At 45.3% G+C, this 15,036-nt stretch overlaps 2 protein-coding genes across 2 annotated transcripts; one reads left to right on the top strand and one right to left on the bottom strand.

The window, feature by feature from the left end:
• The first annotated feature begins 748 nt into the window (after positions 1 to 748).
• On the top strand, positions 749 to 2,092 carry LOC133893594 (large ribosomal subunit protein eL22z-like). Its single transcript, XM_062334654.1, has 2 exons — positions 749 to 1,080; positions 1,801 to 2,092. Exons 1-2 carry the CDS (start codon positions 830 to 832, stop codon positions 1,943 to 1,945), a joined length of 396 nt encoding a protein of 131 aa, XP_062190638.1. The 5' UTR covers positions 749 to 829; the 3' UTR covers positions 1,946 to 2,092.
• A 4,035-nt stretch (positions 2,093 to 6,127) lies between these two features.
• LOC133893178 (pentatricopeptide repeat-containing protein At3g18020) lies at positions 6,128 to 8,845 on the bottom strand. Its single transcript, XM_062334150.1, has one exon. The coding sequence runs from the start codon at positions 8,599 to 8,601 to the stop codon at positions 6,388 to 6,390; it is 2,214 nt and encodes a 737-aa protein (XP_062190134.1). The 5' UTR covers positions 8,602 to 8,845; the 3' UTR covers positions 6,128 to 6,387.
• Positions 8,846 to 15,036: the final 6,191 nt, after the last annotated feature.

Here is a 15,036-nt window from a genome sequence, read left to right as displayed (position 1 = left end):
CGAACAATTTTCAAACTAAATTTGACAATTTTCTAAACCCTAGATCATAAATATCTAAAATCTATGTCATATACTACTACTGCACTAATTAACAACAATAAAAAGGATAAAAAGATTTACTTGAATTTTTTTTCAAATTCGCGGCCCAAATGCAGCAGGGCTTCGCCGATCTCTCTTCCTCCCCTCTCCTCTCCTCTCTCTTCTCAACTTTTCTTTTTTTCCGAATTTTATGGTTTTTTTCCCCATTTTTCGGGGTTTTTATAGACTCCAGGGCGCGAGGGGCCGGCGCGGGGCGGCGGGCGGGAGGAGCCCTTACCGCCCCCTGAGAGGGCGGTAAGGAGCTCTACCCGCCCCCTCAGGGGGCGGTAAGCCTGTGGGGCCCGGGCGGGAAGCCCTAACCGCCCTCTGAGGGGGCGGTTAGGCCTACCGCCCTCTCAGGGGGCGGTTAGGCCCCGTACCCGCCCTCCCAGAGGGCTGCAGCCCCCTGAGAGTGCGATGGGCGCCTACTTTTGCAAATATTTTCTCCGGGAATCTATTTATTTAAATTTTAACTAAAAAAATATAAAAATAAAAAAAATTCGCTTTTCCAAGTAGGAAGCCCAACCAAATACGAGTACTACATACTACTGGGCCAGATGTCAATCATCAGAACGTAACGGCCCAATACAAGCCCAACCGAATCAAGTCGGCCCGCCCACTCGAATGGCAGCCCACGTGGCCTATATATATAGCTCCGAAGCCGCATCGCCCCTCGCTCGGAAAACCCTAGCCGCCACACGGCCGCCCACCCGAGCACCAGCCGAGGCAGGAGGCAGCAGCAGGAGGTGAGATGGCGCGCGGCGTGGCGGCGTCGGCGAAGGGCGGCGCGGGCGGTGGCAAGAAGAAGGGGTCGGTCTCTTTCACGATCGACTGCACCAAGCCAGTGGAGGACAAGATCATGGAGATCGCCTCGCTCGAGAAGTTCCTGCAGGAGCGCATCAAGGTGGCCGGCGGCAAGGCCGGGAACCTCGGCGACTCCGTCACCGTCTCCCGCGAGAAGACCAAGGTCACCGTCACCTCCGACGGGCCCTTCTCGAAGAGGTATACATGCTTGTGTGCTTCACGATCCATGCGCAATTTTACTACCAGTTCCTGTATGCGCTGATGAAGTTCCTGGGACTGTCCATTCACCATGTTGTGCTTACGGCTTACCTGTATGGCCTACATGTAGATCTGTGTAGTTATGTTCTATTTGTTATTGATAATGCAAGGTCACTGACTCATATGTGTTCTTGGATTGGTTCATCTTGCAAGTATGCGAACTCAATTTACTTCACTACATGTTTATATGTTGCTACTGTTGTATGTTCCAAGGGTTTATGGCTTTGGAATCAGTAAATTTATTAGTAACCTTTGTTGTTGCGGTGCCACTATACATTCAAATTAGTCAATCGCAAACCCTCATTAGTTAATACTGTTATGAATTTAGACCCTCTTTACCTCCTAGTGGTAGGATAGTTTTAGCTTCAACAATGGGAATTTGTAGTCTAGCAGATGATTCATATGGTATGATCACATTATTGAGTTTGACGCTTAAATGCTTCGTGTTTACTCTGGCTTCAAGCTTTTTACAGCCTACTGTATGCACATAGATTCTCAGTACTGCCTAATAACCTTACATGAACTCAAATGAACCCTTGATAGTCCAATCAATTTTATTTATGTCCTTGGTTGATTGTTTTGACCTTATGTTATTTGCGTTGTTAGTAATCTTATTTTGTTTCAGTTTAATTTGATTCCATCGCTCTCTGTTATCATCAGGTACCTGAAGTACTTGACCAAGAAGTACTTGAAGAAGCATAATGTGCGGGATTGGCTACGTGTGATTGCAGCCAACAAGGACCGCAACGTCTATGAGCTCCGGTACTTCAACATTGCTGAGAACGAGGGCGAGGAGGAAGATTAGAGTGCATTCCACTTATATCTTAGTTTTGAACTTGTTGGATTTTGATACTTGATCGGGGTACCCCTAATTATTCGTTCCTACCTTCTCATGTTGTGCCGTGGTGAACTTTGGATGGTTAATTTGAAGGATCCTTATTTTTTGTCTCAACTTCTGGGCACCCACAGCCTCTATGCTTAAGTTGAGATGTGTTGATTTATTCGTGACAAGTCATTGATAATGTTGGTGTTGAGTGAAACTTAGTTGATACGAGTGTGTTTATGTATGATTTAGCTTATAACTAACCATTGTTAGAAAGTATAATAGAGTTGGTGTGAGTTCAAGAAAAATTACCTCACCATTCTTTCAGTGTAGAGGGATATCGGTGTAAGTGATAAGACGGTGTCTGACATCGGAGCACCTGTTTGAGGCAAAGTAAGTGGTGGTTCGTCACGCTTAGTAAAATACTAAGTTGTGAAGAAGTTGTGATCGTTTAATGGACGGAGTGAAAAATGAATCAATATGCTCTGATGTAGTTAATAGTGTATTATCGAAGAGTGGTATTTTAAGAATAAGAAAAATTAAGGGTCAAAACACCTCACTAGATCTAAATAGAGGTGTAGGACTATAAATAGAGTATGAGTCCGCCATTTGAGAGTAAGTGTTAGAGTTCAGAGGAGAGAAATATGAGTGCGTAATCTATATAATATGTGAGAGTTTTTGAGAATTTTTTTTATAATCCATTTAAAATAGAATGATATCTTTGAGTAATGAAATTTATGTTTTTTATATGCTTGAATTTTGTTTCTTCTAGTCTCTCTTTATTGGTTGTCTTTGTAAGATTGTAAGTTTCCTTTTTTTATTGTGATTGTCTTCTTTTTTTAGTTATTTTTTTTCACTTTAATAAAGTAATTCTTCTTGTTGTTAGAGATATAAATATTTATATATTCATGTGTTTGAGAGGGTCTTGAATTTGTTTGTCTCTAGACCATCAACTGAGTTTTGTTTTTTCGATGATTATTGTTTTGCTTTGATTCATTCGAGTTTCACGCTTTTGTACATAAAAACACATAAAATAGTCTTAAATAGAGTATTTGATTCATATTCTATCCTTATCCTTAGAGTCATGTTATTTTAGAATTTTATTTTTCGTTTTGTCTCCTAAAATTTATGCTTTTGTTTATACATTTTTGAGAAACATTAGTTAAACAAATAGTACACTATCTATTTAAAAAAAATTTATAAAGCATATATTCATCCTCTAATCGCATATCTGAATACTGCAAATCCCTTCCACTACGCTCCAAATCGCAACCACAAAATCTGTAAAAATCCACGAAAGTAGGTGGTGCGTTGTCGCATCATCGTGCAAACTTTCAATCTCAAAAAAATTCAGGAGAGGGAGAAGGAAAAAAGAGATGCTGATAGCGCGGGGTCGTTATCTGAAAGTCCGACCACTGCTCGTCCGATGCCTTTCCTTCGATGTGGTCAGGTTTGTGCCTGGTCTTGGAGCACATTGTTCTCTGCTGCCACGTATTCAGTGTGGCTCCACGAGAAGAAGCTAGCAAGCGTAACTGAATATATTCTGAATATCTGTTGATTCAGCAGGAGCAGGTTGGTTGGTTGCCTTCGGTTCTGAATGCAGTTCCTCCTCTTGATCCACTGCTGCTACTGCTGGTTTTATCCCCAGGGCAATTACTTTTTTACCATCCTACCGCATGACTTATACCAAAACACCATCCTATGTCTCCGCCGATACCACCCGGGCATGGTTGAACTATGTTCCGTCGTGAACAATAACTAAGAGCTAAAAAACCGTTAAAATGTGTCAATTTTTTTATATGCTCTGTAATCTATAAACAACTCATTTTAACTGTATTTACTTAAAAATCTAGTGTTGAGTTCAAACTAAAATTCCCCCAACGGTGCTACTTTTACAACTTATAGTAATTTTTAAGGCCTCACAAAAATTCTAAAAATCTAGGAAAATTTACTAATAATCCTCTAATGTGATGTAATAATTTATAAAATTATATCCTGCCCTAGGTTATAAGGTAAAAAATGAGTTATTTTGTAATGCTCATTTATTTACTAAACGTGTCCATGTAAAATACACTTAATTAATAGTTAGAATTCATAATAAAAAATAATAAAAATATTTCAAAATTCTTACTAATGTAATAGATTAAAAAATACCATGTAACTCAAAATCATCGCATCAAGCAAACAACAGACAAGGCATAACACGCAGGTAAGACAAACTTATTTTGATTTTGGTTGAGCTACTTATACCTAACGTACGATTTTAACAGTTAAGCAAAACGTATACGAATTGAAGCAATACATGTTACCATTTGGATACAAGTTTAGAGCATAAATAATTTTCTCTTCCTCTAATATCATTTTTATCTCCTTCTAATTTGATACGTTTTATAACTAAATAATACTAATCTCATAAAAAACTAAAGAGACTAATTTTTAATCAAAGTTTATTATGATAAAATATTACAACAAGATTAAACCATACTATTAGCATGGACCACCTCACTATATCTTACAAAATGTATGGTCTTGGTCTCGACTAACTTGGCAAGCGTTCTGAAGAAACCCGAGTTAGTGTTCGATATGTTCTCTCAAGTCTCAGAGTACATTCAAACCCTAAAGAAGATATCCATCCATCCAATTCCTGGAGGCCCCAGGCATGAATTGGTGATTGAAAGGATCAACCATGTGAAGTCAAATATATATCATTATTCATAACTCAGCTATGTTTCTTTCAAACTGAAGAGCCTGATGCCCCCAGCAACGCAGCCAACAGTACTTGCCGGACAACAACGGCGCAAAGTTATAACCACAATAACACTGTTTATCCACCGCATTAGTGTTTACCATATCTTTCTTGTAAAGACAACTCGACAAAGTTCCAGGATAAGTGATACTTGTTCACACTTCACAGTTACCATCTCAGCATACACATCACTATCACATTCTATTCATGATTACAATCATGCTGAGAATTTCACTTCATGTCGCATCCACCTTTTGCTTTTCTGAAACCTGCACGGACAAGCTCTGCATTTTTTTCCTTCGTTGCCCATCTACGTGTTCGGTTTCAGGTTGAGCCTAGACGCCAGCTTCAGCACAAGGAATGTTGTCTCACTGCACTGCAGCATAGGTAAACATGGTTTCAGTGTGATACACATAACAATATATAACTGTGCAGGGTCACCCACTGCACACATTACAAGCAGTTTACCAAAAAGAACAAAAAGAAACAAAAACACCTGAGATCTTATTTGTTTCAGTTTAATCTGATTGGATCGTTCTCTGCTATCATCAGGTACCTGAAGTACTTGACCATGAAGTTCTTGAAGAAGCACAATGTGCGGAATTGGCTACGTGTGATTGCAGCCAACAAGGACCGCAACGTCTGTGAGCTCCGGTACTTCGACATTGCCAAGAATGAGGGCGAGAAGGAAGATTAGAGTATACGGAAGATTTCTAGCATTTCTTCCCGTTCTTACTCTGAATGGCGGATAAGGTGATGTTTGCATTGCTGCTGATTTGTGAAAATCGTTTGAGTGGCACCTGAATTTCGGTTGCCTTTTCTCTACTCGTCTAAATATGATGGTTACAGTTGAATGTACAGTCCAGTGCTAACTGGAGTTCAACTCTGCACTCTGGAGGAGATAGTCGTGTTCAAGCATCACAATTTACTTCTGGTGCTGAGCTTTGTAATTGCCTCTGCCTCACCAGCCACCATGAAGAGACATTATCTAGCAGGTTGGGCTTCACAGAATTCAGCTTATTCTCGCAAACGATTCTTATCCAGCTCTGCAAAAGGTGCAAACATTATCGCCAGGTAATTGCTTGCAAGCATAAAAATACTGTTATATGGGGCCAAACCTGCAATCGGCGCCACAAGAGGGTCAGCACGGGCGAAGCAGAGTAGACCGTTCTGGATAATTGCTTGCCACTTAAGTTTGCTCATTAGATAAGTCTCAAGTTGTTAGGATTCAGGATTGCTTTGTTAAGTTGTTAGGAATTTGTTTAGGTTATATTCCACCGGCCTTCTCTGTATAAAGAGAGGCGGCACTCATAAATAAAGGCAAGCAAGAAGTTTGAGTCTCCCCTCTCTCCCTCTCTGTTAGATTATATTCCCGAAGTTTGAATTCCACCTTATAAAGTAGAGATGCTTAGATACAGTAGACTGAAGCTTTCATATCCAAGTTTTCACAGTGCACCTGAAATTATTGTGCAGTTATTCTGCAGACATCTGAATTCATTTCACAAATGTCAAGCAAGCTCCAGGCTTATTCTTTGGAATGACGCGAATGCTTCATAAGTTGAAGTGTTGTATTCCTACTGGCCTTACTTGCAGTGGTCATCAACACAACTTCCAATCTGTAATCTAACTTAAGCATTCCAGTTCTGATCTGTTGCCCTCCTAAGTGGCAAAGCCTATCCTACGGCAACCCAAACACCTTTCTGGCCACTTCAGAGAGTGGTTCTCTTATTAAAGGTTGCATATCTGGCTTCTTGCCATCTTCCTGAATTGCGCCACCCTTATCCATTGCTGTTCCACCTCTTGAATTATCCATCAGATAATCGTCCTGTTCTTTGTCCGGCTCAGTATTATCTGGTGGTTTCTCAGTCATTTCTATTGAGTAACCAACCTCTCCTACAATCTTAACTTTGTTATTATTCTCATTAATCTCCAGCACATTTTTTGATGAAGACAGCAAAGGCATCTCGTATTTGGTTGAGACGAGAGGCTCCACTCTATCATCTGCAGAACTTTGGTCCCCACGATAAGTGGGCAGCTGGTATCCCTCCTCTTGTTCTTCCTTGCAACAATCATGCAACTTGCCAAGAATCCTCCAGGTCACAGCATCCGGTGCTAGGCCATTTCTTTTCATCTCCTTAACCAACTGATAGGCTAGCTTCTTCAGTCCCTGTTTGCAGGCAGCGTCTATGAGTATGTTGTAGCACACCACACTGGGAGCAACACCACAGTCTACCAGCTCATACAAGAAATCGCATGCCTGTTCCAGTTTCCCCTGTTTGGAGATACCTCTGAAGATTGCACTGTACACATAATCATCATGTATCCCTGATGGCCACACAACATTGTCCCAGAATGCCTTTGCCTTCTCGAGCTGTCCTGCATCGCACAGCCCTTTGATAACCACAGCATGAGTCACACAATCAGCAACGACGTTATTAGCATTCATTTCCTCAAGCACCTGCATTGCTGTATCAGCTTGCTGAAGGCCAAATAGTCCCTTGAGGACACAATTGTAAGTGACAACAGTAGGAGAGCACCGGCGCCTAGGCATCAAAGTGCGCAGCACATGAAGGGCTTCTTCATGTTCACATGCATCCAGGTATCCGGTTATGAGAGTTGTGAAGGTGACGACATCAGGAGCACAGAACTTCCCGTTCAACATGTCGTCCATGATCCTCCTGGCCTCCTGAGCCCTCCCAGCTTTGCAGAAGCCATGGATGACGGTGTTCATGGTGATCACGTCCGGCTTGCATCCCTCCTGCAGCATGGACATGAGCACGTCAAGCTGCACACTTGGGTTATCCACGACGCGCAGTGCCCCAAGAAACATGTTGTATATCCTAGTCCTGGTCTCATCATCAGCACCTCCACACTTGTCATGGCCACACTGACTGTTGGGCTGCAGCATCAGCTCCAGGACGTCCTTAGCCTTGCCGAGCTCATTCTCCCGGCATAGCTCGTCGACAAGCACCTTGTATGTCACCTCCCTCGGGCGATACCCGAAACATGCACCTTCCATCACCAGCTGGTACGCCCTCAGGCGCCCCCCGGGCTTCTGGCTGGTGCAAAGCCCGTGAACAATGCAGTTGTAGGAGACGGTGCTTGGGCACAGACCCTTCTTCCTCATGATGTACACTATCCTGGACGCGCCATGGTGTTGCCCGGTCCGACACATGGAGTCAATCATCTGCGCGTAGGCGAACTCGTCGGCCACGCCACACCGCCGCTGCGGCATCTCCTCGGCGATCCGGAACACGACGTGGAAGAACCCCTCGGCGCACAGGCACTGCACGAGGTTGGCGAACGAGGCGTTGGTGATCTCCTGGTCCTCCAGAAATCGACGGCCGTCCGCGTCCGCCGCCATGCTCGGCCAGAGATGGTTGTCTACGAGGTCCATAGCAGCGTCAACGTCGCGGCTGCGGAGGAACGCCTTGACGAGAAAGGTGCGCGCGAGGGAGCTGGGCGCGAGCCCGTGGCCGGGCATTTCGTCGAGCAGCTTCCGCGCGGCGCCGGGGTCCGGGACGCGCGCGTAGCCGTCGAGGAGCGCGGCGTAAGAGGCGGCGTCGGGAGCCACGCGCATGCGGAGGAGGAGGCGGTGGGCGAGGAGGACGGGGAGCGGCGGCGGGTCGGCGCGGCAGAGTAGGGCGAGGAGGCGGTTGTAGTTGGGGAGGGAGGGGACGAGAGCGGGCGCGGCGGCCTGGACGAGGCGGAGCGTGAGGAAGGGCGTGCGGGCGCGGAGGAGGCGGCGCAGGAGGGCGTCGAGGCGGGAGCGGGACGGGGAGGTGGAGGAGAGGAGGAGGATGGAGACGCGGTGGTGCGCCTCGGCGGAGCGGCCCGACGCGCAGAGCGTGTCCACCAGGTGGAGCAGGTCCGGCTGCGCGTGCATGGCCATCGTGGACCGAGTTGCGGTGCCCGTCGCCGAGCCGGTCCCCTAAACCATAGCACACTCGCTGTGCTATTTTTGCGTAATCACGTTGCCGCCGCCGACGAGCTGGTCGACCAAAGGCTGCCTGCCAAGGTGCGGTGACGACAGAGATGACAGGCTCAGCCTGGTGACAGTGCGCTTGCGTTTGCGTCCGCGTCCGTGCACCGTTCGGCCATTGCCGCAAGCTACATGTCATTCACGCTGCGTGTGAGCGTGCGTGACCCTTTCGCAGAATCCGATGCACTGACATCGTCGCGGCGTAGATCGACAGGCTCGACGCGGCCATCAGGCAGTCTGCCCGTCAGAGTTGACGCACTTCCACTCCATCAGGCCACCCCCCACACCACCGTCACGTCGGTCAATCTCGAAGCTTTCTTTCTTCAGTTCACTGAAGCCTGCGTACATCAGATGTACTACTCCGTAGGAGTAGTATTTGGCGTGGATGCAATTGGAGATCAGTACTTTTTTGAATTCTGAAGGATCTCAAGTTACTAGGGGCTGTTTGATTGCTGCCCGGAGTGAAATTTGCGTGAGCCTGAGCATGTCTGGCTTCACATAAGGTGGTGTTTGTTTGCTATCCTCGTTTATTACCTGATTCAGGCAACGGGGCGCAGGATCATGCGCTTGGAAACTCGTAGCTCCAAGCGATGCGTGCATGAGTCGTCTCTCCCACCGCCCCTCCTCCTGTGCGGCCAAGCTCGGACATCCCGTTGCCACTCCGCCTCCTCTGAACGAGACAGGACTCAATTACGCGTAATTATCACATCAGTCACATTGCCAAATTCGTCTGCCCTCCGAAACAGATGCGGGCAAGCTCCGGCGAAGAAGCTCGCTCCGCCTCGACCCTGCAACGACGAGCGGGAAGGCCGCCGTGCCCATGGCCGGATGCCATGAACACCACTGCTGCTTCTCGCTCGAGTCCCTTTTTTCCCTTTCCACACCCTAGCCGCAAACCCATGAAATTCACGAGGTAAACCATGAATTAGACCAAATCGATCACAACACTATCTTCTACACCTCCTAACAATCCATCTTGGTGGTCGTCGACACTGAGCCTCGCCGCTAGCAATCTTCTCTGAGGTGGTGATTGGTGACAAAGCCTATTTTCAGCTCCACCTCATTAGACATCATGCCTAAGCAGGCAAGAATCAAACCTTCACACCATATGTCATGCTCAGGATAGCAGCCAAACAGCCTCTGAGTATAACTAGGTTGTCTAAGCCGGCTAACTAATCAGATCGTGCCATACTGGCCCGCATGCCAAAGGCTCGACTCATAGCATGGCCTGTGAGAGATCGTGCCATGACAGATGGCTGGACGGGGCGGGGCACAAAAGGGAAGGGACGGGTCAGGACATGTCACAAAGTCGGCTTAGGACGTGTCATGTCTAGGTTATACCTACTGCAACAGATCTCGTGCTACCTAATAGACACCACCCAATTAAGCAGCTTTAGCTCCTGGTAACTGTTTCCAGTTGCCGGCTGGTGCAGTAATTTTTCTCTGCGAAAGCTTTCATGTCGTCCCTGGTGCAGTGGTGAGTTTGGTGGGCAACTGTAAACTCCGTCAGATCGCCGCCCGCGAATCCCGGCCTTGCTCGTCCGTGCTTGCTTGCTTTCCTCCGCCCCCCGGGGGACACGCATGGAGATCAGTGTACGCACTGCGCAGTACCCGACTCTTTGATTCGATCGTGCCTTTGCGTGTGCGTTTGATCTTGCTTTTCCTTCGCTCCATGGCTCCAGCTCCTTCCTTCTCGTTGATCGATCGGGAACTGAACTCGCCTGCAACTTTCCCTGCCCGACAGGTGAAAAGATGGCCATGCCCAAGTGCACTCCTCGTTCCTCTCCATGATTTGCCACGGCCGGCCAAACGTTGCGTGCTGCGTGCTCAGTTAGCTACCTCTATGAATCTGCTACTGTCTCTCTACACGCAGTAGACCAAAATATCGGTTTATATTATCCTTCGTGGGTTCTCAATAGATGTTGTTTCAGAAACTTACCTTTGTTCTCAAAACGAAGTTGATTGGTGTCGTTTTGGGTTCTTCACGTGGAACTTTCCGAAAGAGCTCATATCAAAAGCCATTAGATTTTCGATTTTACAATTGATGAGTGTAGCGCCATTCAGATGGGAGCAATAGATAGGGATGAAGAGGCCATATGAAGGAGAATCCATTGTCGCGTTGTTCTACGTGCTAATCTGTTCGAGTCTTAACATCATCTGTTTTGAGAACAGACAGAGTATTTCATACGTGTACAAAAGGATTGCCATTGATACAAAGTACTGCCATTTGTGAAGTAAAGACAAACTGATTCGAAATCGAATAGGCAAACATCAATCAAGCCTTCTTTTCCTTTATTTTTCTCCGTCTTCTCAATGCTCAAGGTCTAGTGGCATTCTCGAGTTGTTTGGATCCCCATGTTCCGCCACCATTCTAGTGGACCAAAACAATAGCAAACAATCACTTACAACGCCCCTAGCCACGTTCCAAAAGCCCATGGATGATACATCACCAACCAGCAGAGATGAGCAGAATATAGTGGTGGGGGTTAAAGTTACCGGCAGCGGCAGATCCAATGGGGATGAGGGGACTCCAGAGCACTTGGGAGCCCCTCCCCTCAATTTTATGATGATGTTATTTGTGAATCGGCATTACGCATAATTACTTTCTAATGTCTCTAGCCTTGTTCCAAAAGCCTATGGACGATTATGCGTCACCAAAACCAATAGAAGTGAGCAGAATAAATTTGTGGGCTATTCAATTTTCTCGAAGGTTATTTTTTACCCGGCACCATTTAATTTATAACGTTTTTACTTCATCCCAAAAGCCCACGGATGATGCATTCACTATGTGAAAAAATGTCAAGGGTAACGGGTCATAATGAACATACGTGATGTGTTCCTATCCATCACTCTGAACATGTTACTGATTACTAGTCATTGATAACGAGTATTTACCCGTCACTAATGATGTCATTGGTGACAGGTCATAACCGTAACCTGTTAGCTATAAGTGTCTCCCATGTATTAGGGTGAAAGATATAAGTGACGAGTTACTTATCATTTATATCTGTCGTCCATATGCTAGGAGTAATATATAAGTGACGAGTAACCTCTTATATGTAGGTTATCATACTGGATTGACCTGCTTACTGGCTGCATACTGGAGCGTAGCTAGAATTTGGCAGCCGTCTTATCCCTGCAAACAACATCAACACATCCAAATCCATATCGACAAACATTAGCTCGAATAGTATTGATCACAGAATCGCAAAAGTTACAAATTTCTAAACAATTCGTTACAGAATCACAAGTGTTACAAAGCTCAGATCAACTCATATTACATAAAACATCACAACCTAGAGGTTATATAGTGGAGCTCGCCATGTAGCCTGATGACTTTAGACACCAAGAACTCGACAATCTGTCGTCGAATCTCCGGGAGTGCACCGTCGTCGAAAATAAGAGTGTTAATTTTATGCATAATTTGACGCGTAACCAATGTCATGTTATCACAGAATTAAACTAGTTAATATAGAATTCACAAGCATTATCCAGTGGTTGGTGGTGGTATTGCTGGAAAGAAAATTTATTGTTAGATCAAAAGAGGGAAAACAGTATCAGAGAGTATTTTGTAATGTGTTTGATAGCACTTACCGTGAAGCCGGTCTTGTGTGTTAGTCTGGAGCTTGCAAATCTATTATATTATTTGAGTGTTAAAAAGGAGTCACTTAATCTTATGATCACGAAATTACTATATTAATAAAAAAAGAAAATTCTAGACCACTTATTGTTATAAATATCAAATAAATTAATACATAGCTAAATTCGAAATTAAAAAATAAGGAAAATCGACAGTTATATTTACATATGATTTGGAAAGCAAAATATCTAAATAAAAAGTCTAAATAAAATTATTAATAAAATAATATATTTTTTATCAAATATTACTGTGATAAAATATTGCAAAGAGGGTAACCACGCTATTAATGTACGTCATCTTGCTAATCCAAAGTAATTAAAAGGCAAATCACACCAGGCCACCACGAATCCGCTAGATAATGACCGTCACTGAATGTTTGTAAGTTGTAACTGACGCATACATCCCTGTCGTTAATAGGCTAATCTGAGGTAAACTTCGGTAAAGTGAAGTGCACCATGACTCAAGTCGACAGTAACCAATGGGCCGATGCCTTGGTTAATCACGCGCATTGTTGTGATTAATAACTTACCTTTTTTTATTGGAGAACTTTTCTTTTGATAGCTTCCAAAGCTCGACAAGGCCACACACATGAACTTGAATTTGACACAATCCAAGAATAAGTGTTATTTAAAACTAAAAGGGACAAGGATTCAACGAGCAGCGCTCCTCAGGTTTTCTATCTCTTGCGTCATATCAGTGCTATAAGACAAAAGGAAACGGAAAAGGGGAAAAGGACACATCTGATCTTTTTTTACAGTCGAGAAGAAGCTGCATTGTTCCTCCAGGTTTCAAATAATTAAGTAAGTATCAAGGTGCGCAGTAGGCCTCGTCTCACCGTCTTTGGTTCGAAGAAACAAGGAAACGAATGGCAAAAATTCCGCGCAGCATAATTTTTTTTGAAAGATCGCATAAATATAAACCATCAAGGATAATAAAAAACTTCACAAAGCGTTCACAGTGTAGTGTGTTCATCTGGCAGGACATGAGCATGAATTGGCGCTCGTGAAGCACAGCATCACATGAGTGCTGAATTTGCTGCATACCTTGGTAATTGAGAGCTAGATGGGTGATTCTCGCAGCCCCATAGCGGAGTGAGAGAGACCTTGATGGAGAAGGAGAACACGTGCAATACTAGCTCTGATCCATGGAGATGAAATGAAGCCATTTGCATGCACGTGCCCTGCTTCTCCAACGTGGTCCTTCTCACTGATCTCGTCTCCTCCCTACCTCCTCGGAATGGTGAGGAGGAAGAAGCCCACCAGACCTTTTTATACACCAGGCAAGCGCGGAGAGCGAGAGAGAGAGATGGTGGTGTCGAGTGCTGGAGTAGGTAGTAATCAGTCTGCTTTGGAGAGGTAGAAGGAGCTCGATCGGCTCGGAGAGAAAAGGATGCAGCGGGTGATGCTATAGCTGTAGGGTTCCCGTCCGAAATCATATTAGTAGAAGCACGGGAAGGAAGGGAAACTTCTGGAATGATGTGTGCAGACACTGATTATTTGGACCGTCCGTATATTTCGTTCACTAATTTTGAAACAAATCAAGCAAAAATAATAGATTTGTAAATGCACATATCAGTACAATTATATTCGAGTAGAATATGGTAAGTGTTCCGATTTTTTATGTATTTGTTCGTGTGAGATGGCTATACTTTCACTTTTCGGTTTTTAAATGTTTCTGTTTATTATGTGTTTTGGTGGGATGATCGTACTTTTCAGTTTTTTATAAGTAAATGTTTCAATTTTTATGTGTTTGTTCCGGTGGAATAGTCATTTTTACAGTTTATTTAAAGATTTATTTCAGGGCTGGAGACGGAGGCTGAGCTAGAGGAGATGCCGATGTGTGGTAACGAGAGTGGGGGTTGGGACGATGGGTCGGACTCTTGGTGCGCTTGGGTCGATGGCGGTGAGCTTCGTGAGCTGCTCGAGGCTCATGGCCTCCATGGCCTTGCCCAACGACACTGTGGCTCCGGAACATCACCTGTCGTGTGTGCCCTAGCAAGCTCCTCACCATTGTCGGTCCCACCAGCGTCGACAAGTCCATGCTGCTCAAGATCTTAGCCAGCCGCCTCTCCCCGTCCATGCTACCAGACCTTCTCCTCATCAACAGCACCACTACCCACAACGTCAACCTTTGTCACGCATCCCCGCTCTTTGTTGTCACGAGTGGAGCACAGGAGGACTCGTCGGAGGTCGCGGAACACAGTCGGGGGGACGGTGCGGAGCCTTGGGCAAGGTAGCATAGCACGGGCGATGGCGGGTGGGCGCAAGCACTAGCATGACAAAATACTCTTTTACCCTCGGCAGCCAAAAGAGGAGTGCTGAGGACATTTTCTAGCTGTCCAAATCTCAAAGCGGAGGCAATAGCTTAGATAACCTATGTGTGCACACCCCGGTGTGACTTGCATTTTTCAGCACGGAAATGGCAAGGCTGGCGCCAGCGAGCCTGTCAAGCTTTGCTTCCCTGGATCCTTGTAGCTTTGCTTCACTGCAACCATGTCGGGCCACTTATGCGATTGAGAGACAGAGAGAAGAAGGCGACCTCTCTCTCTCAATCTCAAATCCCTTCGCACCTGACACGCAATATACAATAGCCCCTGGTTGGATACGTGGACAGTGTGTCACTCAACTCCCTGCGCTGTTCGTGGTCAGTTTGCCTGCCAAATTGCAGGAATCTCGCTGCAATAAATGGTGAGTTCGTCGTGGGTG

Source organism: Phragmites australis, chromosome 15 (genome assembly GCF_958298935.1).
Source record: "Phragmites australis chromosome 15, lpPhrAust1.1, whole genome shotgun sequence".
Classification (NCBI taxonomy): Eukaryota; Viridiplantae; Streptophyta; class Magnoliopsida; order Poales; family Poaceae; genus Phragmites; species Phragmites australis.
This window is presented reverse-complemented; position numbering and strand designations above follow the sequence as displayed.

Excerpts from the sequence above, each read along its gene's own strand:
- LOC133893594 (XM_062334654.1), top strand. The coding sequence starts at position 830 with ATGGCGCGCGGCGTGGCGGCGTCGGCGAAGGGCGGCGCGGGCGGTGGC. Across the intron at positions 1,081-1,800 it reads GACGGGCCCTTCTCGAAGAG|GTACCTGAAGTACTTGACCA; the intron begins GTATACATGCTT and ends TGTTATCATCAG.
- LOC133893178 (XM_062334150.1), bottom strand. The coding sequence starts at position 8,601 with ATGGCCATGCACGCGCAGCCGGACCTGCTCCACCTGGTGGACACGCTC.